The sequence below is a fragment of the Oculina patagonica genome, chromosome 3 (genome assembly GCF_052425735.1).
Source record: "Oculina patagonica isolate OP01 chromosome 3, crgOcupat, whole genome shotgun sequence".
Taxonomy (NCBI): Eukaryota; Metazoa; Cnidaria; class Anthozoa; order Scleractinia; family Oculinidae; genus Oculina; species Oculina patagonica.
Window position 1 is genome coordinate 16,729,933 of NC_135760.1, and position 26,704 is coordinate 16,756,636.

At 37.5% G+C, this 26,704-nt stretch overlaps 1 protein-coding gene across 1 annotated transcript; it reads left to right on the forward strand.

Moving 5' to 3' along the window:
- On the forward strand, window positions 1-25,874 carry LOC144647515 (uncharacterized). Its single transcript, XM_078507313.1, has 22 exons — window positions 1-134; window positions 4,281-4,340; window positions 4,418-4,447; window positions 5,908-5,948; window positions 6,399-6,462; window positions 6,980-7,036; window positions 7,251-7,295; window positions 8,003-8,038; window positions 8,269-8,337; window positions 8,423-8,452; window positions 9,467-9,523; window positions 12,969-13,025; window positions 13,269-13,325; window positions 15,155-15,199; window positions 15,463-15,507; window positions 16,078-16,122; window positions 17,122-17,178; window positions 17,395-17,451; window positions 18,524-18,585; window positions 20,466-20,532; window positions 24,952-25,007; window positions 25,682-25,874. The coding sequence occupies exons 1-22, from the start codon at window positions 54-56 to the stop codon at window positions 25,746-25,748; spliced, it is 1,185 nt and encodes a 394-aa protein (XP_078363439.1). The 5' UTR covers window positions 1-53; the 3' UTR covers window positions 25,749-25,874.
- The last annotated feature ends 830 nt before the right edge of the window (window positions 25,875-26,704 follow it).

A 26,704-nucleotide genomic window follows, 5' to 3' on the forward strand; every position in this document is an offset into this window, starting at 1 on the left:
GTTTCGCGAGGTTTGTCATTTCAATTTTGACATCGCCGATTGCAGAAGACGCCATGATTCGAAGAAAGTTCTCTCTTGTGTGGGCAGTGTGTTTTGTTTTTCTGATGTTCGAGATAACATCTCATGTAAAAGGGGTAAGATAAAGTTTTCTGTTTTGTGTTTAAGAAGATTACTAGGGTAATAGATTGGTTAAGGCTGTCATACGTGCCGCAATGGAGAACATGTGGGTTTCGCGTGGCTATCGACAACTGCACTATGTGTTTAAAGAAAGACACTAGACAAACTAGCCTTCTGAAATGAATATATGAAATTTATATATTTGTACTGCGATACACATTTTAAGCAAATGAAAGATCATCGCAGTAATTTACTCAACTTAAGAAGTTGAGAAAAGCAAGCCTGAAAAACAATTCAGGCTTGAACGCAGTACACTACTGCGATGATCTTTCATTTGCTTAAAACTAGCCTTCCTTCACTATTTTGAGTGGCGTAGACTGCACCGACGTCATTCTTGACAAAAACGGAAGGATTTGGCGATCTTTGCAGCATTTACACCATTTTTATAATTAAATGAAAATTCGGCGTCACCGTCACTAGACTCCATGTTGCAAAACGTTGTGAAATGGAAAGAGTGAGCGCCAGGTTGGATTTTTGGGGGGAGGGGGGTAATGGGGTTCAGTGGCAAAAGTAGACCAGGAGAAGTTCTTAGTCCGTCGACCGTACCGTGAAGCAAAAAATAGCGCAAATAGAAGATTTTGCTTTGCTTTTTACAAACTTTAAAGCTCTTTGCCTTCTAAACGCATAAAAAAATTCTTCGAGCTATAGGTGACAGCTCAACCTCGCCCCCAGGGAGCTTTTCCCTTCAGAGACGGAGGGAAAAAAGCCCTGGGGACGAGGTTGGTGACAGCTTTAAAACTTACTTCGATGGTAGGAGTAATATTTATACCTAATCGTAGCTTTTTGGTACGCGGTACGCTCGGCTGCATATCAGGCGAGTTTGGTCGAGCCATGGTTCGTATTTTGGCGAGACGCAGTCGAGCCAAAATACCCATGGCGAGACCAAACGAGCCTGATATGCAGCCAGCGTACCTAAAAGGTACGATTAGGTATTTACCGTACCCAAATTCAGCCAAACGTCCGGTTACATTTTAGCTCTGTTGAAGCCATGCTTGCCAGGTATGTACTGCAAATTTGTTGACTTGGTCTTCAACACTTTTACCAAGTTCTTCTTCTGCCTTATTTTTCCACTCGTTTGTTTAGAGTTTCATTCTCTAAATTTTCAAAACCAAAATTAAACGAAAAATTTGGAAATTCCGACTCCATTTATTCAGTCTGAATGTCTCGTACTCGCGCAATTGGCGAGGGCGCTTAAGTTTATTTTGGCGGGAAGGTTTTTCTCTTTTTACGACCGCTAAATTTAAATTACAACGTTCTGTTTTCATTGGTAAAACCTCCTTCTTAATTCATCGTACAGTAACACTACTTAACTTCAAAGTGACCGTGATATGGGGCATATCATGTCAGTGACTTGATATCGTAGGATATCAGGACAGTAGATCGCGCTTCTGATTGGCGACTTGCGAATTTGGGTAAGGTAAGGTTCGAAAATACTTGGCCACTCAGTTGCTTGCACTCAGTTAGAAGTTTAACAAGGAAATAAAACGTGCCAGACGTACGGTTTCAAGCACTTTTACTTCCACGAAACTCGAAGAATGTTTTATATATTTATTGATGTGTCGAAAAAAATGTGTTTGCTCTGTTCCGAAGCGGATTAACGTTACAGCATCGAACACTATATCGCGAGTATAGCTAACTGTCGTGGGTCGTGGGTCGTGGGTGGAAGTCGTGGGTCGTGGGTGTGGGTAAAGTCGTGGGTGTGGGTAAAAGTCGTGGGTAACAAAAAAGTAAAAAAAGAAACTGAATAAAAATTTGTGACAAAATCTGGAGTTCAGGCTAAATCTGGAGACTTCCGATGATGAAAAATTCTGAAGTCGTCCGAAAACTTTCAAGAATTACACATCTTGTCGCTTTAATATTTTAAATTTATTTAAATTCCGAACATAACCGCGAAGTCCCTTGTCTGAGCAAAGGACAATATTGGCCGTGTTCATACTATAGACGCGTTACCCGTCTGGACGAGCATGGGCACATTTTTAGTTTGTATGTTTATGGTTACACATGTCTCTAGGATGGACAAAAGACGCGTTACCCGTCTAGACGAGCTACCTTTCGTAATGCGTCGCTCATAACGCAGTACGTGTTTTATACCTTATCCGCAGCCCGTAGCCCGCGTTTTAAACTTCAGTCTGTAGTCCGTAGTCCTCAGTCCGTGACGAAAAACACTCATTCATATAATAGCAATAAATTTTAATACGTGCTTGTTATAAAAATAAGCACAACGATTTGGAAGAGCTAGGTAGGCGAAAAATTATATGCATATGCAATGCCTCGGGTGTCTCGAAAAAAGTTCTCACAATTCCAAGTGTGTAATAGGCTGTAGTAAAAATGTTGGCTGCAATATTTCCGGGTCCGAATCGCACATCTTGTCGCTTTGGCCAACAGGCGAGGCCATTGCATGATTTTATTAGTAAACCAATCAGAAGAGTTCTTTTGTAACCGCAAACGGGACCATCAAAATTTCCCACAGAAAAAATGCCGCTCTGTCTGCAACGCACAATGTCACGCAATATTTTTAAGTCACTTTTCTTGTGGAGTGAGGGGAGTGTATGAGGACGAAATGCTAATTGTAACTCGGAATAAGATAAAAATTTAATATTGATTTCCTTGCGAATATTGTATTTATTACTCTTTTCTTCCGCTGTTCTTTTCTCAGTCAAGAGGCTTCGTAAAAGTTGGGACTTCGGACGACTTCGGAACTTTTCGTTGATATTACCGGAGATCTTCAGTTTTAGTCCATTAATTTGCAAGCGATCAATCTGATCGCAAAATTCTAAGCACTGATCATGCTCCATTTCATAATAATTATTTCTCTAATATTTTTACTTTATTTTAATATTTTAAATTTATTTAAATTTTAATTACAATTTTTTTGTTTATCTGTGTCTAAAATATGTTTTTGGGGCAGCAGGGGGTGGCGCAGTGGTGAGAGCGCTCGCCTCCCACCAATGTGGCCCGGGTTCGATTCCGGCCCGGTACCATATGTAGGTTGAGTTTGTTGTTGGTTCTCGTTCCTGCTCCAAGGGTTTATCCCCGGGTTCTTCGGTTTTCCTTCTTCCACAAAAACGATCTTGGATGCACGTACACGTCTTTACGAGCTCCTTAGCTCTTCCGTGTCACGTGGGTAAATAAATTACATTTAAATTTTTTTACATGTTGGTGTTCCATTTCGCGGTGTTTCTCGTTTTAAAGACATCCCAACAAATTGTTGAGCAGAAGGACCTCCGAAGAGTACCTTGGCTTGGACGAAACTCTGCGTCAGACTAGCCATGTACGAACTATTTTGTCACAATTTTTTGATCAGTATTTTTTTTTTTTTACTTTTTCGTTACCCACGACTTTTACCCACACCCACGACTTTACCCACACCCACGACCCACGACTTCCACCCACGACCCACGACCCACGACAGTTAGCTATACTCCTATATCGCAGGCAGTTGATTTTATCATATGCAATATTGCAGGTACGTCTAAATGACATAGTGGGAAACTCGTAAATTTAAATCAGTGCATGCAGGCAATATACCTTTTTAGCTACGAATGTATTGCCCATTTCAGCCTTTTAGCTACGTATGTAAATTGCCCATTTCAGATCATACATACATACATCACCTTAGTTTACCTCCGAATTGCAAGAGTAGCTAAAAGAGAAGGTAATTTCTCCGAGAAAGAGAGTCTTTCTTCTTCTCCAGAGAGTTGCACTTTTGTGCATCTTGAAATTTCCACGTCAGGGGAAATTGTTTAAAGTTAAAATAAATTATTCACAAGGATATCATCACGTGGACTGAAATGGGACAGCAAAGAAACGAAGCTAAAAAAGGGCTGTTTCTCTTTATCATACATGCTTTAACGTTAGGTGCATAAAATCAGTAATGACACTGAAAACTGTTCTGCTCAGAGCTGAAGACAGGTGACAAAAATTGCAGAAAAAAGGTTTTTTTATATCGTTGGTATACAATGAAGACAAGCTACATCTCTTGTTCTGTCGAAGTAACCAAGTACCTTTGTTGTGCTATTTTCTGTGTTTACGAAAAACTGATTGACGTCTTGGTTTGGAAGTCGTTTTCGTAACTGAAGCTTTCTGTTTGTTTCTTTTTATAGGACAAAGTCAACCTTAACCCAATAAATCAGACACCAGGAGGTTATGGTGGAGTCTTTAGCGTAAGTTTTACGAAGAAATTGATGTCTCGTTTTGGAAGTAAATTTTTGAAAGTAATGCTTTTTTTTTCTTATTACAGAAAAATGACACCAGCGCTAGCAGTGTTGCGGTATGAGCGCAAACTCTTTAATCTTTGTAATTATTTTTATTCTTTCTATTTTGAAAGAGGATGAGTAGCCAAGTTATTAAGGTATTGGGCTTGAAATTTCTCTTGATTGAAATGGTCTACAGTTGTTTTTATCTGTTGATGTTAAATTGCAGAGATACAGATATAAGCAAAGGTAAAACTAAGATAACGGAAACATACCGAATTTCATTATTAACCCTTTCAATCCTAAACGCGCATTTTAGGCGCTATTTGGACCATCATTGAACCACTTGTGACGTCATCAATAATCAAGCACGTCAGTGGATTTTTGTTATATTAAAGCAGCTGATACAGCTAGGATTCATATTTCTACAGGACTGTTCATTTTAAATATCGGTTGCAATCTAAAAGAGCAAATCAAAGAAAAACACGATCCGTTTTTGGTGCAGAATCGTTGCTTAAACAGGCCAATACACCAGTAACTGATCAAGGTCTCCTTTTCAAGGTTTTCCAATGATTACGCCAAAACGTTTACGGTCAGAAGAAGAATATGAAGAGTAGAAAGTACAAGAATAAAAAAACCGAGAAGATTGGAAGGAAAAGGAACAAGAAAAAAAATCGGAACGGTTCAGCAAAAAAAAGTTCCAAATGCATCAAGGTTAAATATTGTACGAAAATTTAAAGGGTTTATACTCTTTGAACTATATTCGGATTGAAGCTTATTTCACCCGCGTCGTTTCCGTACTATTCGTAAAGTGTAATCAGGGTTCAACTCGGCTTAGTTTACGATTTTGTGTATTTTTTAGTTTTATAGAAATTTTGATTACAGTAAGAAGGTTACAATGGTGATGGTTTGTCTGCTAGATTTCACATTGACTATGACACAAACGTTAGAGTGATTTTTCTTCAACCGTGAAAGTAGTTACTTTGCAAAAAGATCCTATTTAGACACTATCATCATCATCATCATCATTTATTAGCCACTTCAAAGTTAAAACTAATACAAATTTAATAGTAAGGTAGAACGAGGAGACCTCCAAGAAACCACCAGGCTTATAGGGGAGACCACCTCGGTTAGCAAAATGTTAGTAATTTTGTTGTGGATGTGCTTCTAGGGCAATTCAGACTCATTTCATTAAAAATTTAATCTTTTCATCCTAAAAGTACTTGTCGAACCAGTGATAGATTTTTGGAGAGAATTCCAAATATTAGGACCCTGGTAAAGTATTGTAAACTGCCTTAGATTCGTACGACAGTGATGTGGTCGATAACACTTGGCTAATCTTGTGTCATAACTGTGGTGATTTAACTAATCGTAGGAAACAAACAGAAAAACAACATCGTAGGCAATAATTGGTTTTGATATTTCCATTGATTATTCTTTGGTTTTGACTATTTGGCACTAATTGTTAGATGTTATTTGACGGTTAAATAAAATCACTCCTTCCTTTAATTAACATAAATGTTTGTTATTTTTAAAGCGGCGAAATGAAATACCTTCAGAAGAAGCACGTTCGCAAGGGTACGTATAGGTGACGGTTAAAAGTTGTGTAAAACGCTACAGAAACAATCATCTCAAGTCTTATAGTAAACATATAGACATTTTGAAAGAGCAAAACGTAAAATTTCACTCGACCATTTAGAACAGGCACTTATTTAGATCCGGCGTTTATTTGGGACCTGGGAATTCAATTGACAAAATACGGTACTTATATTTATGGGTCACGTGGAAACAAGATGGTCGGCTACAAGTGATAACCATGGAGCAAACCATGGATGTTTTCATGTTTTAATATTTATTTATAAAAGTGCTACTTATTTACATACTTACTGATTGACTGACTGACTGACTGGCTGACTGACTGACTGACTGACTGACTGACTGACTGACTGTTATTACATACTTTTTTTCTTCTTCTTTTTTACTTACTTAATTGCTAGATTAACTGATCTTTCGATTTGAACATTGCAGAGGACGTTCTAGACAAAACTCGGACCGAGACTCCCCTCAGCGTGGAAAGTCAAACAAAAGCCCTGTGAGACCAGATCATTTATTTTGATTTAGTATTGTTTTAAATTGTTTATATATTCTATTCTAATTTATTTTGTTTTATTTTAACCTGTATTTTTGTACACACGACCACACAAGCTTTTTGCTTTAAATATCATCGAGTCTAGATAAAGGTTTCACTTGCTTATAAAGGGGAAAGCCTCGGGCCAAGTGCCCCATACTGCCGGAGCTTATCCCGGTTTTGCTAGCATTAAGTGGCTAGGAATATTTCTACTCCCCCTGGATGGGATGCTAGTCAGAACTGCAATTACGTTACAATATAACAGATGAGTTTTACCACTGGTGTATACAAACTGAATGGATTGTCATTTTTTTGTAAAAAGGCAGATCCTTTCTGTGTCATATGGAGAAATAATGACATAGCATGTGCTGCAAAAGGGCATTACTAGCAATACAAAACATAGTTTTAAAAATTTGGTGTGTGTGTGTGTGTGTGTGTGCGCGCGCGCTTTATTTTCGTATTATTTTCTCAATATCTCCAGGGAAAATCGAATGATCGACCAGACAAAAAGCCGGGAGACAAGGGTGCTCCTTCCGGGGTGAGTTCCTACAAAGAAAATATAATGCATCCTTTATAGGACTTTTTTTTTCATTTGCTTATTATTTGTTGATTGCTTTCTATGTTGTGTTTGCTGTTACGCTGTTAGAAACAGAACATACCATCTTACGGAATTATGGTATGTCCACGTGCTGCAAATAGGCATTTTTTTGGGTTTCTTTAGTTTTTCAAGTTACTTTTTTTAATTACTCTAGGGGAAACCAGAGAAAGGACCGAAAGACAAGGGTGCTCCCTCCAATGTAAGTTGCCACAAAGAAATCGTGTCTCTCAACCCGGCCCGTTTCTAGGGTCTCTCTCCACGCTCCCAAGAGCTGGGGGCAGGGAGAGAGATACCCTGGGAACGAGGCTGCATGTCAATTTTATGAAGGGGGTTTTTGTGTGAATGTGTGTGTTCTTGCTTGTTTGTTGCATTCATTGTTACACTGAAAGAAACAGAACATATCATCTTGAAAAATTTTACGGGGTAATTTCCTAAAATCCCCATTTCTTTACTAATCGTATCTATCACAAAATTCTTGATTTTGATTGGTTCTGCGCGCGCCTATTTGTTGCTCAATTCGCGCGCGATCACGTGGGTGTCCAATAACAGCTGTCCAATTTGAACAACTTTAAATTGGATACATGTAGTTGGACACCTACGCCATTCGCGCGTCAATCACGTGCATTTAAATGGGTTTTCTCTTGATGTTTTTCTATTAATTTTCACAAAGAAAAAGGTTTTCGAAGACTTCTTAACCTCGAATTTTGTTATTGATACGATTAATTAGTAATTGGACCTCGTGTCGTACAATTTCAGAGAGCTCGTGCTCGAAATTTTAAATCAACATTACTCGCCCGATTACTCCCTGAATTGTACTCCACTCAGTCCAATTACTATTACCAATTTTGGTTTCTCTTGGAGGTTCAAGGAATCATAATTTAACTGTATCATTTTTAATTGCTCCAGGGAAACGAGAAGCCGGTACCAGATTGCAACAATAACGTAAGTTGGTACAAACAAATTATTGCTTTCTTTCTGGGAAGTAGTTTTTTTCTTGCTGTTTGCTTTAAATGAGTATTTTAATACTCATTAATTTTAATTAAACTATTATTTAAAATTAATGGAAAATTTAATTAAAATTAATGGGAATTAATTAATATTAATTAATAGAAATAAGAACCATAAATATTTGAAAAATTGTCTTTGTTGAAATTATATTTTTTTTTCTCCAGGGTCACAGGAAAAGACAAACGCCGGGAGGCTACGGCGGTGCCTTTCCCCCAATTCCCCCACCTGACTGTGTAAGTAAACAGAGTAATTAAAAATAAATTAATGTCTCTTTTCCGGACTTTGTTTTATAAGTAATGTTTATTTTTCTTGTTTCAGTTTGATAATAGCACCAGCATTGGTAATCAGGTATGTGTTCTTGTTTTAATCTTGGCCCTCTTTTGAATTGTGTGTATTGACGTTTTATCTCTCGGGAACATAAGGCATGGTTAAGCAATTTTATCTACATTGTTTAAAAGCACTTTTCTTACTAATTTTAAGGTGGCTAACAACAATTTTCAGCACTTTCTACCACTTATACTTCGATGGGTCATTTTTTTCACTCTTTTTTTAGTTGGTAGGGTATAAGGTAAAGTCTGTGTACGCCTAGTGGCCCATTAGGACGGAGCTTATCCCGGTTTCAGTAGCATGAAGCGACTTGGAGTATTTCTACTCCCCCCTGGATGGGATGCTAGTCCATGACAGCGTTACCCCCAGCATTACATTCGCCGGTACCCAGTTATACACCTGGGTGGAAAGAGGCTCTATGAGAGTAATGTGTCTTGCCCAAATACACAACTCAATGATCCCATGGCCAGCCAGGGCTAGAACCCGGATCGCTCGATCCGGAGTCCAGCGTGCTTACCATTAGGCCACCGCGCCTCTCATTCTTTATCAGTTGATCCTATAATAATAGTATCAAGCGCGTGAACTGTTGGGGGCAGTGTAAGAGTACTAAGACTCAACCAAGCTAAAACGTAAATATAGTTATCATCGCTTTGGTGTTTTTTTTTTTTTTTTTTTTTTTCTTAAAATTTTTTTTAAATAAAAAGGCGGGGGGGAAAAAAATTTTTTTTAAATAAAAGTATGACAATACTAAAGCCGCAATTAATTTGGTTTAAAACTAAATTCAAAGCTTACCCCACTGTTCTCTCCGACGTAAGTTGAAAATTCATTTTTTTAAGGAAGTACTTTTTGTTTGTTGTTTGTTTGTTCCTTGTTTTCACTGTTTCGCTGGAAGAAGCAGAGCATATCATCATAGAAAATAATGATATGGCCTTGTGCTGCAAATGAGCATTACTAGCAATATAAAATCTACTTTAAAAACATTTCTTTCGTGTGTTTTTTTTTTTAATTTTTAATTTAATTTATTAGTTACTCCAGGGAAATTCAAACAGTATGCCAGACAAAAATCAAAAAGGCGAGGGTGCTCACTCTGACGTAAGTTTTAACAAAGAACATTAAATAAATGTCATTTTTATGGAATTATTTTTTTTGTTTGTCTATATTTTTTTCTTAATTTGTATTGAATACCTGAGGAAAACCAGAGTAAGTTACTTAAAAAAAGGTAATGTAGCTTTTTTTGAAGTATTTTTTGTTTGTTTGTTTGTTGCATTGCACTTCCATACATGGCATACCTTCGGGCTGTAAATAGCCTAACTGACAATGCCAAAATGCAATGCGAATACAAATTGCATGAAATAATAAGATTAGTTTAATTTCCAGAGGTGAATTCAATTCTGATTGCTCGGATTATGACAATATATATTGACTTGTCCTTTCAGCAAAGAACAATTTAAAAATGTCTTTTCTGTCTAGCCACCAACGATTAAACAAAGGTACTACATATCGTTCTTTTTCGTAGTGTTGGTTTTGTTCCGTTTCATTGCTTAAATTAAACTTGAGTGTAAATTACGACTTCAATCGATGAATTAAGCTGGTTTACACGTATGCAAGCGAGCACTTGTGTTTGTTGTTTTCGCGTTTCTTTGTCATTTTGCAGTTTTTGATTCGTCGAGTGGATTATTTATCAATTATTCTATGAGCCCGCGTTGGATACGAAGTGGTGGATAGCCAACGAGGCGCGAAGCGCCGAGTTGGCTATAACGACTCGTATCCAACAAGGGCGAATGGAATAATTGTTTTATAAAATTCTTTTTTAAGTTTAAATCGACTGGACATTTCATTTTGATATAAACGAAGTGATAGTATGAGGCGCGGGAAAATTTGTGACGTGGTGTTCACTTCTTGAGTTGAATCAAACACAAGAGAAAAGTGAGCCAGAGAGTTTTCTTTCCAAGATTTTACTTGGACAATGTACTCTAAAGTCGGCTATATATCCTGGAAATTGTGGCAACAGTTAAGATTACCGGAATGATCCGAAGCAAAAGCTTTTCTGGAAACTACACGTCTTGTGCAAGTCGAACGAAGCAAGTGTTTACATTGTACTTGTTATTTACGGCTCCACGGCTGTCATCAAGACTGCTATATTATTTGAAGCAAAATTTAGCTCAAAGTGGAACAAGTTTTTTTGAAGTATAAAAGGACAAGACCAAGATTAAAAGGTAACAACTTTACAGAAGTGCTGAGTCTAATTTTATGACGTGCAATGAATGAAACTGTGTCAGTTTGCCGTTCTTTCGTAAATTTTTTGCTGCTTTTCTACTTTATTCACTCGCTCTTGTTGTGCGTTTACAAGTGTTATTAATTAAACTTTTCGCATCAATCCTTTTGTTTAGCGTAGTTAATTTTACTATGGCATTTCTGTGGTTTTTGTAGGCACCGCTGATTATTTCTTGTTCATAAAGCTCGCCAAATTTGCTGTCAGTTTCAACCATTTTTCTGATGGAACTTTCGCTTTCCGCAGTAAAATTTTACGCTGAGCGGCACTTGCCGCACTCATTTCCCATATAAGGTCAAACATAGGTATACGAGCTGATAACCGGGATTCAGTGAACCAATCAGAAAGCTAGAAATGCAATAATCGAGGTTGAGAATTTAATAATTTACAATAATCACTGAGCCTGAGGCGAATAATTGTTAAGTATTGTTCTAATCAGGCCCCAGTTGTTCAAAGGGTGGATTGCGCTATCCACCGGATTAATCACTATCCGGTGGATAGCGTAGTATGTTTTGTTAACACTTATCTACTGGATAGCGATTTATTTATAGAGTTTTTATGGCATGGAATATATAGACCGTTCTTATCGATTGTTATACGCTCTAACAACAGAACAAATACCACGTGAATCTACCTTCTGTATCATCATGCGATTTAAAGGAGAAGTTCACTCCAGAATGGCCATTTATTTTCTTTACGCCAATAAAAAGTTTACATAAAGATTTGTTATTCACCAAAATTTCAGCCTCCAACGGTCGCTATAACCATACGAAATCTTATCCAAAACTCGACAACTGAACGCCGCCATCTTGGAGCTGGTAATGTATGCGTCACGTTAAAGAGCTCAGCCTGAAGTTTGGCGGCAAAATGTTTATAGTCGAAACTCCTTGTTTTTTGTATTTCTTGGAGCTCTGATTTAGCAAAATGGAGATGCACAAACAGGCATTTTGACAAACAAAAGCCACTACGAAGAAACAAGGAGTTTCGAGTATTATAAATTTCCAACCAAACTTCAGGCTAAGCTCTTTGACGTCACGCATACATTATTAGCTCCAAGATGGCGGCGTTCAGTTGTCGAGTTTTGGGAAATATTTCATACGGTTATAGCGCACGTTGGAGGCTAAACTTTTGGTGAATAACATAACTTTTTATAAACTTTTTATTGGCGTAAAGAAAATTAATGACCATTCTGGAGTGGTAATGTATGCGTCACGTCAAAGAGCTCAGCCTGAAGTTTGGCGGCAAAATGTTTATAGTCGAAACTCCTTGTTTTTTGTATTTTCTTGGAGCTCTGATTTAGCAAAATGGAGATGCACAAACAGGCATTTTGACAAACAAAAGCCACTACGAAGAAACAAGGAGTTTCGAGTATTATAAATTTCCAACCAAACTTCAGGCTAAGCTCTTTGACGTCACGCATACATTATTAGCTCCAAGATGGCGGCGTTCAGTTGTCGAGTTTTGGGAAATATTTCATACGGTTATAGCGCACGTTGGAGGCTAAACTTTTGGTGAATAACATAACTTTTTATAAACTTTTTATTGGCGTAAAGAAAATTAATGACCATTCTGGAGTGGTAATGTATGCGTCACGTCAAAGAGCTCAGCCTGAAGTTTGGCGGCAAAATGTTTATAGTCGAAACTCCTTGTTTTTTGTATTTCTTGGAGCTCTGATTTAGCAAAATGGAGATGCACAAACAGGCATTTTGACAAACAAAAGCCACTACGAAGAAACAAGGAGTTTCGAGTATTATAAATTTCCAACCAAACTTCAGGCTAAGCTCTTTGACGTCACGCATACATTATTAGCTCCAAGATGGCGGCGTTCAGTTGTCGAGTTTTGGGAAATATTTCATACGGTTATAGCGCACGTTGGAGGCTAAACTTTTGGTGAATAACATATCTTTTTATAAACTTTTTATTGGCGTAAAGAAAATTAATGGCCATTCTGGAGTGAACTTCTCCTTTAAGTTATCATACCTGTAAGCTATGCCTGGCGCATTAGGCGCATTACGTGCATTTGGTCATGTGATAATTTGCGCCTTAAAAATCTTAAATATTATAATACTATTAATTAATATTATTATGTTATTAAACCTGCAATTTACATATACTTTTCTCTTTGTTGCTTTTTAGAACAATTTTGATTAGCTATATCATGTGATATTTTTAAACTAATGTTATATTTTTTTAAGATAGCAATAGGAAACACACGTTTTAAAAATTTCGTCAGTGTATTTTATTTTTACTTTTTTACTACTCCAGGAAAAATCGAATAATCGACCAGACAAAGAGCAGAAAGACAAGGGTGCTTCCACTAAAGTAAGCTTTTATTAAGAAATTAATGCCTCTTTACTGAAAGTATTATTTTGGTTTTTCGTTTGTCATTTAATTGTTTGCTCGTTGTATTTTCAGAAACAGGACAAACCATCGTATAAAATGATATTATGTCCACGTGCTGTAAATTAAATGGGCATTACTAGCAATATGAAGCAAAACGTATAAAATTTTGTTTTTGTGTGTGTCTTTCTTCTTCATTTATTATTCAATTTGTAATAACTCTAGGAAAAATCAAAGAATCGACAGGACAAAAGGTCGAAAGACCAGGGTGCTCCCTCTGACGTAAGTTGCTATAAAGGAAAGTAAGGAATGTAGTTTAAAATTTGTTTATTATTTTGTTTTTTGCATTGATTGTTACTCTAGAAAAAGAAAATACCATCTTGCGAAATTATGACTTGGTCACGAGCTGTAATTGGGCATAACTGGCAATATGGAACACAATTTTTAAAAATATCGTTTGTGTGTGTGCGGTTTTTTTTTTCCTTATTTTTTTTTATTACTATTACTCCAAAAAAAAATTAAAGGCCGACCAGACGAAACGCCGAAAGAGAAGGGCGCTCCCTCCGACGTAAGTTGTTACAAAGAAATTCATCTGTGAAGTGAAGTGAAGTGAAGTGAATACTTTATTTACCCTCGGATTGTAGAGTAGCTTTTTTTTAATATAGCTAATATCTCCGAGCATTTCAACAGTACAACGGCACAATGGGCAAAGACCAGACCACAACACCGGGAACTTCATGCCCTGCTCTTTACGATAAGTGTGTGGGTTCTTTTACGTCCCCTGCTGACCATAACACTAAAGATGCAGGAGATGGGGCCTACGGTTTATCGTCCTTATCCGAGAAGACTAGAATATCTAACCATTTGCAGTTGTTATTGCAAAGGCAGCATATTCTCCTCAGTTAACAAACATCTCTTTTTATGGAAATGATGTCTTTGCTTGTTGCATTTGTTTCATTGATTGTTGCGCTAAAAGAAATGGGACGTACCATTTTGTGACTTGATGGTATGGCCATGCGTGTAAAGTATAAATGGTTGTTTCTGTCAAGGTTTGTAAAATTTCATCGGTTTACTTCAGAAAAATTGAATAGGACAGGAAAATAACCCGGAGACATACGTTATGTTACGTTTTTAAAGTAATTTTGCTATGTCAGTTGCTTAAAGGGGCTAGGTCTCAGTATTTTAGGTAATTCTATTTATTCTGAGAGCACGAACCATCAATGACGCAACTCAAGTGGAAAAATAAAACATTCGAAAGCAAATGAAATGAGATTGCATTACTTTATTTGACACTTATAAATTTAGAAAAAAATGCGAAGGTCGGCACTTCATCGAATTGCCAAATTACCATGAGGTTGCTAGAAGAGCCTTTGATTATCCTATAGCTTTTAAGTAATTTTAAATACTGTGTACATGATCTTTGATTCTTTTCTCATATTGTAATAGAGCCAACCTCGTGTTTCCCTTTTCACGATGTCTTTTATAGTATTTTTTCTTTTCATCTTTAATAAAACTTTGTTTATGTTTATTTGATTATGAAGCTCAGGGTCGTTTCTGGCATGGTACTTCAAAGCAACATGCTATCGACAGAAGCCCTGAGCACTAAAATACTAAATTACATACCGTAAAATTCCGGTTATAAGTCCCCCCGCTTATAAGCCCCCCCGGTTATAGGCCCATCTACTTGGAAACAAAAAAATACATCCGATTATAACCCCCCCCCCCCCGGATATTAGCCCCCCTCCGCAGGATGACAGTACTGAACAGGGCTAAATGTTGCTTTATTATGCGTTTTTAACTTAAAAACATATTTCGATCAACACTCCCATGGCTCGGCTCGTAACGTTTTTTTATTTCCGTTTATAAGCCCTCCCGGACATAAGCCCCTCCGCTTATAAGCCCACTCAAAACCCCTTACGAAGTTGTATAAGCCCAGGGCTTGTAACCGGAAGTTTACGGTAGACAACATTAAAATTATAGATACTATATATAAACTATTTACAACGTGATTATAAAAGTATTGTTATGATAAAAAAAAAATCAGGTCCAAAATGCCATCTACAAGAATTATTTAAAAAAAAAATTAGTTTTGTTTATTTTAATTTCTCTAGGGAGGACCAGACAAAGGGCTGAAAGACAAGGGTGCTCCGTCCGATGTAAGTTGCTATAAAGAAAGTTCGCCAAATTCATTTCTCTATTATGAGAGAGTTTTTTTGTTTGTTTGTTTGTTAATGTTTGTTTTTATGGTTGTTTGTCTGTTTGTAAGTATAATTTGTTTGTTCGTCATTACTGTTACGCTGCAACAAACAGGACATACAATCTTATTAAATTCGGGAATGGCCACGTGCTGCAAATGGGCATTTCCAGCAATATTTCGTCCGTGTGTGTGTGTTTTTTTACATTTTTTTAATTACTCCAGGGAAGACCAGATAAGAAGCCGGAAGACAAGGGTGCTCCGTCCGACGTAAGTTTCCACAATCAATCAAACAATCAATTTATTAATGCCATGGCGCGGGATGAGGTTGCCCTCTCAATCCGAGACAGAGGCTCATGTAAAAAGCGCGTGACAATAATTAAAATACATTATAAAAACAATGGGAACTAGTATAATTAAAAAATAATAAAAATAATTAAAACTTAAAAATAGCTAGTTTACAATATCTTATGGTTAAAGATTAAAATGTAAAAATGCTTTTACCCAACCACACTTATTGTTACACCCAGCACTAAAATCTAGAAAAATGATAATTATGCTAAAAACAAGTACGCTAAAATCTATGAGATACAATAGTTACATTTGCAACCAGTCGTTAAGTTAAAAAATTCAAATGTTTTTTAAAAGAAAATTTATGTCTCTTTTATGAAAGTAGTTTTATTTGTTTGTTTGTTTTATTTACTGTTAAGCAGCAAGGAACAGGACATACCATTTTATGAAATGATGATAGTGTGTTGCAAAATTTGGTCTCTGTACGTGCGCGTTTGCTTGTTTGCTTGTTTCTTTTTTTGTTGTAATTTACTTTTTTAATTATTTCAGGGAAGATCAGATAAGAAGCCAGAAGACAAGGGTGCTCCGTCCGACGTAAGTTGCTACAAAGAAAATTATTGTCTATTTTATAAAAGTACTGTTCCCGCAGAGGAAATTAATGTGTTTTATTGAAAGAATTAGTTTGCTCGTTGCATTTAAAGGGACTATGTCACGGATTTTACCTGATTTTTGAACAGCCAAAGTTCATATTTGTGTCGCAGAAAACCTAAAAATAATAGTCCATTTTTATTTCAAATTGCTATTTATTAGAGTAATGGAACTGTTTACTAGCATCTTTAACTGCGGATGGCTCGGATGGAAATGGATTGCAATTTAAAAACATAAGACCGACTTTTTTAATTTTTTTTCTGCGCGTCTTCAAAAAATCGATAATATTTTATAGCCTTTGCTTGACTTCTATCCCCAAACTAAGACTATATATTCCTTTAGATTCCAAAGATAATGTTTTTTATGGATTGAGTTGCCTTTCAAGGCCAAAAATCTGCCAAATTTTCGTGACATGGTCCCTTCAATTTTCTGCACTGATTATTACGTTTAAAGATATGACAACATGACGTGATTAAACGGTTGTTACTGACCAGGGGGGGGGGGGGGGTGGGGAAGAATATCGGCAATTTTCTTTGAATACATAGCAGTGCCTGGAAACGGTGCGAGTCTATGTCAATCAAGCCGTTGCTTAGAAAGACGTCAAACCAAAGTTTTGTTTCCTGTGAGAGATCAACCAGACTAAAACGTAAATAAAAGAAAAAACAATGCTATAACCACAATATTTTTTTTTAACTACATTCGAAGCTTACCCCACTGCTTCCTTCGACGTAACCTGAAATTTTATGGGTTTTTAAGGAAGTGCGTCTTGTTTGTTGTCGATCGTTTGTTGTTTGTTTGTTCCTTGTTTTCACTGTTATGCTGCAAGAAGCAGCGCATACTATCTTAGAAAATAATAATATGGCCTTGTGTAGTAATAAACAACACAATTTTTTAAAAAAATTCTTCTCTATTGTTTTTCTTAATTTATTTTTTTAATTACTCCAGAAAAATTCAAATAATGGACCAGACGAAAAACCGAAAGACAAGGGTGATCCTTCCGACGTAAATTGCTAAAAAGAAACTTAATGTCTCTTAGGAAAATTATTTAGTTTATTTTTTTAATTTTTTATGTTTGCATTGTTACAATGAAGGAAACAGGATATACTATCGTGCGAAATTATATGATACGACCACGTGCTGTACACTCTGCAAATTTCGTTTGTGTGCTTGTGTTTTTTCTGAATAATTTATTTATTTATTTATTTTTTATTTTTCCAGGAAAATTCGAAAAATCAACCAGACAAGAAGCCAGAAGACAAGGGTGCTCCCTCTGACGTAAGTTTTCACAAAGACAATTAAATAACTGTCTTTTTATGGGAGTATGTTTTTGTTTGTTTCCATAATTTTTTCTTAATTTTTGTTAAATACCCCCAGGAAAACTTGAATAATCGTCCCCAAAAAAGTTTGGAGTCAAGGGTGCTCCCTCCGGCTTAATTTGCTACAATTAATGTTTCTTTAATGGAAGTTTTTGTTTGTTGTTTGTCTTTTTTTGTTTGGTTTTTGTTTGTTTGTTTTTTTGTTGTATTTAATGTTGCGCTGCAAGAAACATGACATACAATCTTATGAAATGATTGTATGCTTACTTTCTGTAAATGGGCATTACTTGCATTATGGAACGTGAATTTAAAAATATTTCGTCTGTTTCATTGTCATTATTTCCCCTTTAATTTTTTCCAGGGGAAATCGACTAAGCCACCAGAGAGGAAGCCAGAAGAAAAGGATGCTCCATCTGATCGCGTAAGTTGCTAAAAAAGAAAGTAATGCATATTTTATGAAAGTATTTTTGTTTGTTTGTTTGTTTGTTTGTTCGTTGCGCTACAATTCCATGCTATCTTAAGACATGATGATATGGAACATTTTCAAATTTCTTCAAGTGTGTGTTTTTTTTCTTAATTTATATATTTTTTAATTACTCCAGGGAAAATCGAATAATGGGCCAGACAAAAAGCGGAAAGACAAGGGTGCTTCCTCTGATGTAAGTTTTAACAAAGAACATAAATCCGCTTTTAAAGAAATAATTATTTCGTAAATATAACTTAATGTCCCTTTTTATGAAAGTACTGGTAGTTTTGTTTGTCTGTTTGTTGTTTTTGGTTTGTTTTTGTTTTCTTGCATCGGTTTTCTTGTCCCTATTTTGAATTGTATGTGTTTATGTTTTATTTTTTGGGGAACAATTTTACAGTTTTTTAGTCTTATTTTAGCAGTTTTATCACCCTAATTTTAAGGTGGCTGTAGGCAACAGTTTTCAGCTCTTACATTTTTTTCAATACTACCACTCTTTACCAGTTGATGCTATAAACACGATGTGGCTTGTCATAGTCTTTTTTTTAATTCCACTCTTCTTCAGGGGAATGGCTTATCTTCAAAGAGGGGAATTGATCCGGTGATACACAGCTTCATGCACCGAAGGTACGTGAATAGATTTTTTATCATTATGCTGACCTTATAGTTTTATTTGTGGGGTGTCAGGGTAGTCAAGGAGAAGTAGTCAAGGAATAAGAACAAAAAATTCAAAATTAATATTGTATAATCATAGCTGCATTAGCTAATCCTAAAAGCAGTGTTCAGCATCGCAGTCTAACACAAATGACACTGAAATCGTCCAGAATCAAAGGCACTCGATTGCTCATTATTTGCTGTAGCACATAAGTAGTAATCCCCATCAAAAAAAAGATTGGTAGAGTAAAGTGAACAGCTCTCTCTTACCCCTTGGCTGGAACAAGGCGTTCGGTGTCATTCTACAACACAGTGCAAAACCTTTATTTATAACAAACGCTACTAACATAGCTTTAGGTACGTAGCGTAAGGGCTCGTGTAAAAAAACTAAAAAGTAATTAAAATACTTGTAGTTAAAGTCTTGTATAAATTGAAAAAAATATGGCACCAAGTTGGCCTAAACACCTTTTACGCGTGTTACAATGGCGATTGCTAAGGGATCTTTACATGATTGCAGACTAACCTTAGTGTAATGAGAGCCACTACTTACTCTATGGAATAGAAAAAAATCGTTTTAACGATATATATTAGACTGGTACTAGCTTGTAATGGAGGCTAATGCGGGAAATCTTTTCAAATGCAAATGTCATGAAGCCTTTTTTATGATATTCCCCCGCATTAGCCTTCATTGCAAGCTAGTTCCAGTCCAATACCGAGAAGAAACTCTTTTTATTCGAAAAAATCAAGCTCAAGACGCTTATCCAACTTACTAGTTGAGCTGTTAGAAACGACAATTAATCTTGTGGTTACGTAGAGAGTACGTTACACAAATTGGGAAGCGCATTTTACTTGTAATCGTGGAGATACCCACATAGTAGCCTGCGATGCAAGCGTATTTTGGACGAGTGAGCGCTGAATATTGAGGGTTGGGGCGAGTGATAAAAATGGACAGGAGAGTGGGAGTCACGACGACGTCTCGGGACGTCCCGCTCCCACTCTATTTTATCCGCGTTTCTTCAAAAATTTAAGGTGGCTCTAAACCGCTCCATAGAATTTTTTTTAACTTTGCAAAGTTGTATCCATTCAACAATAAAAAATGGGGGTCACGGACTCGTTTTTGAGTTATAAGCACTTAAAGCTAAAATTAAGGGCGTTTTTAACTGGTTATACCGTTGCTATGGTTACAAGTGATGTCAAGAAAATAATCACAATTTGTTTGCCATTGACTGGGTATTTGTTTGATTTTATCTTTGTAGTAGTAACTGATAAATGTTTGTAGCACTGACCCATCAAAGTATACAAGAGCTGGAAAGTACTGAAAACTGTTTTGAGCCTCCTTAAAGGGACTGTGTCACGGCTGAGTTAACTTTATGTTATTAAATGTTGTCAAATATTCTTTATGAAACTAAATGAAATGAATGAATGAAACTAATTCTATGGTTATAAATGACAAAACCATAGCTTCTTTGCAGCCAAATGTGTCTCCTGGACGTTATAATTTAAAGTTACAAGCAGACAAGATTAACTTAAAAAACTGTTCCGTCGGACCATATTTCAAAAACCCATATCGCAATCCGTTTCAATCCTCGACACTTTTGGCCATCGGTACCTTCTTTTGCATTTGGTGTGTTATTTAAATATTCCTTTACTGTTTTAAGAGGTTATTTTATATATTTAAACGAATTTGACGGTCATTTCCTATGCCTAAGTTTGGCTAAAATCCGTGACACGGTCCCTTTAAGGCCAATCAAACCCGTGCTTAGTTGTTAAATGCTTGCTTTATTGAAAAAACGGACCAGCTAGACTTATCTTTGACAAATAATAGCATTTACCTTGTGTTTTGATTATTACAGAGGAATCCCGAACAGAAATCCCATTCTGCGCGAGCTGGAAAAACGTCAATCTCTGAAGCCAATCGAGGTAGGCAGCACAAAACCACAATGAAAGTAAATGCCTTTTCCTTTAGGTTAATGGCAGTACCTCCATGTGATTAAACGTTAAAGACAGCGGTGAAGTTTGAAATGCATTGGACTTTAAAAATAGGTCATCGCCGACGAATTTGACCCAATAAAATGCTATAAGGAATTTTGTGTAACTCATTATGAGAAACTACTCAAACTAAATAAAAAAAAAACATTGTCATTTGTTGTACTACAATTGCTAGGTTGCTCCCTCCGACATAAGTTGCTAGACATTTTTTTCCGTTTGTTTGTGTACATGTACGTGTTTTTCTTAGGGTGCGTTTTTTACCCACAAGGTAAGGTAAGGTAAAACTTTATTTCGACACGATAATAATAAAAGCTAAAAGCTTGTGGGGTCGTGTATTTAAATTAACTATGCTAAGATTAAAATTACAATTCTTATATTTACAGTAAAATTAATTATTTAATTAAATACTAACTGGTCTGTTGCTATGTATACTAAATGATTACAATAAACTAACTAAAAACTAATTATATATAAAATCACTGTGTCTGTGGCGGGTTGTTGAAGCCGACAGCGCGTTAAAATTAAAATCTTTAAAATATGCTCTATTTACAACATGCTTTCTTAGCTCATAAAAACTTGAAAAACTCTTCTGTTGATTGTGGTATTTAACAATGTTCCAAAGAACAGATCCCTTGTATCTGAGTGAATCCTTCATGAATCGGTATCGAAGATAGTTGTTTTCCTCGGAGCGAATAGCCATGACTGGAGTTGTCTAGTATCGATTTCGTCAGGGGCTCGGGCAGGCTGCCGTTGTTTGCCTTATAAAATAGCCTAAGGATATCGAGCTTATAATACAGGGAAAAGGTAGACCACTGATCATATTTGAGCACATCATTTGACGGCATGTCCTTGGGCAAGTTGAAAATTATTCTTGCCGCCCTACAATGTAGTCTTTCTATAGAGTCTAGCATATCAGAGTTACAACACGACCCCCATAAGACTAAACCATATTTTACAGAAGGTAGTATCACTTTAAAATAAAAGTCCTTTAGCACGCCCTTTGGGAGAAATCTGGATCGTTTCAGTAAGTTCAGCTTATTAGCAAAACTTTTCTTGGTCTCTAGTACATGAGGTACCCAGCTTAGATTGCGGTCGACAGTTATACCCAGCAGGCGCGTTTTTGTAACGCATCTAAGAATTGAGGTTCCTAGTTGTATTGGTGTATGTGGCCCTGTCAGGGTTCCTTTACTGAGTAACATCACTTCACTCTTTCCTGGATGAGGTGTTAAACGATTTGTTAGACACCACGTGTATACTTCCTTCAGGGCCTTGTTTAGCTGCGCAATAGCGATGTCTATCGAGTCTCCTATGCAGTACGCCGTTGTGTCATCTGCGTACATGTACAAGGACCCAGAGCTGACTGAAGCAGGAAGGTCGTTTGTAAATAGCGTGAATAAAGTCGGTCCCAACACCGAACCCTGGGGAATGCCGAAGGAAACCTGCGAGTGTTCCGACTTGACTCCATTTAATACAGTGAATTGTTGTCTTCCACGTAAGTAGCTCTTTAGCCAGTCAAGAAGCATACCAGTGATTCCGAAATCTCGGTTTAACTTCGTCTCCAGTATGTCATGGGAAACACTGTCAAAAGCTTTCTTAAAGTCAATAAAGGCCACGGCCACCGCCTTTCCTGAATCTAGAGCTGTTCTCCACGTTTCTGTTAAGTGCGTCAAAAGTAATTCTGTTGAGTAGCCGGAACGGAATGCCCACTGCTTATCTGAAACCAAGTTGTTATCCTTAAAAACGTGTCGCACTAAGGTATCGTTAACTTCCGATTCCATGATTTTACTTGGCACACTGAGAAGGGAAACCGGGCGATAATTCCCACAGTCTGTTTCGTCGTCCGTTTTGTAGATAGGTGTTAGTCTTGCTATTTTCCAAGCAGAGTAGACAGCTCTACGTTTGATGCTTTCATGATAGAGGCTGACTAGCGATGGGACTATTGCGTTTCCCGCAAGTTTTATGAGCTTTGGAGAGATGCTGTCGGGGCCTGGGGACTTGTTAGTGTTGAGTGAGTTGACTTTATCGCTTACCGACTGCGATGAAATCGTTATCTCCGCGAGTTGTGGTGGTACGTTTGAGATATCCATAGCATTTTGGCATTCTCCATTCCTAGGTAGTGGTAGCGCCATAGCCAGCTTTTCGCCAACCAGCGCAAAATGTGAGTTCATCAGGTGTGCTTTCTCATCATCAGTGACTACCAGGCTGCCATCGCTTCTCTTCAGAGGGCCAATGTTCTTCATGTGTACTCTCGAGTTTGTGGCGTCACTGATCAGGTTCCAATAAGCACTCGTTTTCTTTACTTCTTTAAACATTTTAGAGAAGTGTGACGCTTTAGCTTTCCTTAAATCCGAAGTAACTTCGTTTCTGACCTTTTTGTACTCTTGCCAAAGTAGGGGACATTTGGTCATAGTTGCCTTCTTGAATAATTTGTATCGTCTGTTCATTTTAAATCGAATATCACCTGTTATCCATGGTGCACATGAACTTCTTATTTTAACTTCTTTCCACGGAGCGTGGTCGTCACAGATGTCAGTAAAAAGCTTCTGCCAAGCCCAAAGGATGTCATTTGCGTCTTCGAATACTGATGCAACATGGAATGGTGCAGACTCAATATCGCCTCTAATATCGCCACAATTTTGGAATAAGAATGTTTGGTGCAGAATGCTAGGAATAATTCGGTTTGCCTGCATTAAAAAGCGCCCATGTAGTCGAGATGATATGCGTGGTCCTGTCACGAGTAAACATTGCGTTACAAATATGGCGGCCGACGAAGAGGCTGCCATTGTAACCGTTATCGCATCAATTTTTCAGAGGAGAAAGAAATTATGGAGACTGTTATGGATTTGCCGAATGTTTTACCAGTGCTTTTCACAAAGGAGAAGAGACACATCCCTCGAATTGCAGGCTATGCCGTGCGCCATTTTGGATTTCATTCGCAACATTCTGTTCATTCTGCCCCCGGGAGCAGAATGGATGGAATGGGAAAAACAAGAAAAAATGTAAAAATTGACTAGGAAAAAGGCAGAAAAACAACGTTGAACTCTGTGACGTAAATTGATACAAAGAAATTAAAATAAATGTCTAAATCAGTGCAACAACCACCCAAACTATTTCCATAAAAGACTAAAAGATAAATTTTCATTTTAATGCTGCAAGAAACAGAACATGCCATTTTCCGTTGGGTGGCTAAACGGACACGCAAGTTTAGTCGCAAGTATTCGCAAGTTTGCAAAAAAGCCAGTTAAAATGCTGCGCGCTTCAATTCAGTTCTTGAAGTAAGCTGAAAAATTGCGTTGACTTGCGTTGGCTGGCCAAACGGTGAAAAACTTGCGTTGACTTGCGTTCAAATTTGATCTCGACCAAAGTGAACTAAAGTCAACGCAAGTGTACTACGCAAGACAACGCAAGAGCACGCACTTCCTGGCCAAATGGAGACGCAAGTAGAAGCAAGTTTTCAACTTGCGTTGCCGTTTGGCCAGGGCTCTAATTACTGACAAATTTTGCAAAAATTTCATTTTTGATTCATTTACTTCAGGCAAATTCAATAGGCCACAGGAGACATACGTTACGTTACGTTTTTAAGTAGTTTTTCTATGTTACTTGATGGTATGAACGCGTGCTGCAAATGGACATAACTTACTCCAAAGTAATTTACTCTTGAATTTGCTTCACTATGCTGCTCACTGTAATTTTACCTCATGATTTCATTACATTCCTATTCCTATTAAATGAGCAATGTCACGGTATATTAGGTCATTTTTCTGATTCCTTTCAAATTAAAGGAAACCTCAAAATAATAGTTTCTAACATAGAAAAACAGCAAAGGAGTAACAAAAGGCGAAAAAACCAAGAAACATTCCGACTGATAACCGATTAAGACAAATATCGAACGACAAATTTGAAAAACTTTGCCCATTTTTTTAAAATGTGTTGCCCGGGTTGTATGGGTCATTACTTTCACATTTTATCAGGGGATGCTGATTAATAGTATCAAACGATCGGTAAACACGGGGACATGTGGTCATTTTCTTGAATTTTTGCAAAGTTTAGTAACGTTTCTCGGAGGGTGTTGAGAGCCACCTTTGTACCCAAAATACATGTATAAGTGCTGAAAAATTTTGGAGACCGGGGAAGGTAAATAAAACGGAAAATATATAATAATCATAATTATATCAATTTTTTTAAAACTAAATACGGCGTTATCCCCAATGTAGAGCCGTTTCGTTATTAGTACACGAAGCGCTACAATGAAACGGCTATGTCAAGATATATTGCAAGGCGAAAATCGAACCCCTGACCTTCCGCACACCGGTCATGGAAATATTTCACTCATTCTACATTTTTTTTCAGGCAGCGTCTTCAAAGAGGGAAACCCATCCGATAATCCGAGGCCTCATACGCCGAAGGTATTTGACCAGGTTTTTCTTACCATTATGCTAGACATTACAGAGTTAAGTTGTGGGTTGTCTGGGATAGTAGGAACGAGAGAAAAACAGGTCAAAATTAATATTACTTACATATTTTATAGGCTTGATTACCAGTCATGTCGAAGAAAAGGGGGGGGTGAGCTCGTACTTAAACGAGGATTAAAGATCGATAAGGCCGCGAAAGCCTAAAAGCGTAGCTCTCCGGTAATTTATTTTGCCCTTTATTTAAATGTCTGAATTCACTGACCATAGACATGGGAGAAAGCCCTTGAGCCCACGATACAATATAAAACCATTTTCCGGTCAGCGGTCAACTTTATAAAAACACGTTACCTCGATAAGTTATACACCAGTCACGTGATACTGGTAAGCGGACACGTATTGACAGCTGTCAATTGACCATAATGTGGATGCCCAGTATCAAAGAGGTTAGGGTAAATCTATTTCTGAAGTGGGCGACGTACGTACGTACGGACGGGACGGACGTACGCGCCCGCGAGCCATGCCGCTAGCTGCGATGACCATGAAAACTCAAGTTCATGGTTTTCCTAATTTTGTGGATTTTCTATGGGTATGGGGCTCCGCTCTGCGGCCCTTCGGGCCGCTGTGGAGCTCCGACTATAAACATTTATAAACTTTATGTATTCTTGCAGCTTTCCGGATCCCGTAGCCAAAAGGAACACGATGGGTAAACCAAGCGGACGTTATAGGCTGAACTAGATGGTGTTATGCGAGAGCCGCTGACCAAATACAGGCGCACCATAACGTATTTGGCCTGTTTATTCTGTTAATTCTGTTACTTAGAATGAAGTCATGAGTAGAAATAAAACATGACTGGAAATCTGATTATGGTCTGCTGATATCATGAACAGCTTTAGGTAATAATAAGTCTGCCTCAAGCCAAGTGGCCCAGACTTGTCGGAACTTATCCCGGTTTCTGTAGCATTAAGCGACTAGGAGTATTTCTACCCCCCCCCCCCCCTGGATGGGATGCTAGTCCATCGGAAGTGTTTCCCTCCAGCATTATTTCGCCGGTAACCAATTTATACACCTGGGTGGAGAGAGGCGCTATGAGAGTAAAGTGTGTTTCCCAAGAACACAACAAAATGAACCCGGCCAGGGCTCGAACCCGGAGCGCTTGATCCAGAGTCCAGCGCGCAGAACATTAGGTGACCGCGCCTCTCACATTAACACCTTTAACTACTCTTTAATTATCTTCACAACAGAACATTGTTGTTATGGCAACGAGGTTGTTCGTATCTCGAGAAACTCTTATTTTTAACGACTTTCAACGAGTCTGGCGAACACCTCTTTTCAATGAGCAGGTTTGAAACTGTAAGGTGTATACATTAAGATAAAACATCCTTGATCAAAAGAGTAAAGATCACAGGCACTGGAGAATTGAGTATCATTGGCTTTTCAGTCTGCAGTCTTCTGGGTTGAAACGGCTTACTAAAGTGCACATTAATTTTTCTGTGGGTTGACGTCAATTTTCTGAGCCAAACAACGTGCTTTATTTAGCCTATAAAAAAACGCATTTCCTTTAAAAAATGCTTATCTTTCTCTAGGCTTATCAGGTTTAAAAACAAAATGCAATAGCAATTTTTCAACCCAATGATTTTCTCTCGCCTGCCACGCGGGACATAAAACATTAACTGTCATTGAACCAATGTCAA

Bases quoted from the DNA above. Each gene is read 5' to 3' on its own strand.
- LOC144647515 (XM_078507313.1), top strand. From the start codon at position 54: ATGATTCGAAGAAAGTTCTCTCTTGTGTGGGCAGTGTGTTTTGTTTTT. The intron at 8,039-8,268 runs GTAAGTTGGTAC...TTTTTTCTCCAG, and splicing joins TACCAGATTGCAACAATAAC to GGTCACAGGAAAAGACAAAC. The intron at 17,452-18,523 runs GTAAGTTTTCAC...ACTCTTCTTCAG, and splicing joins ACAAGGGTGCTCCCTCTGAC to GGGAATGGCTTATCTTCAAA.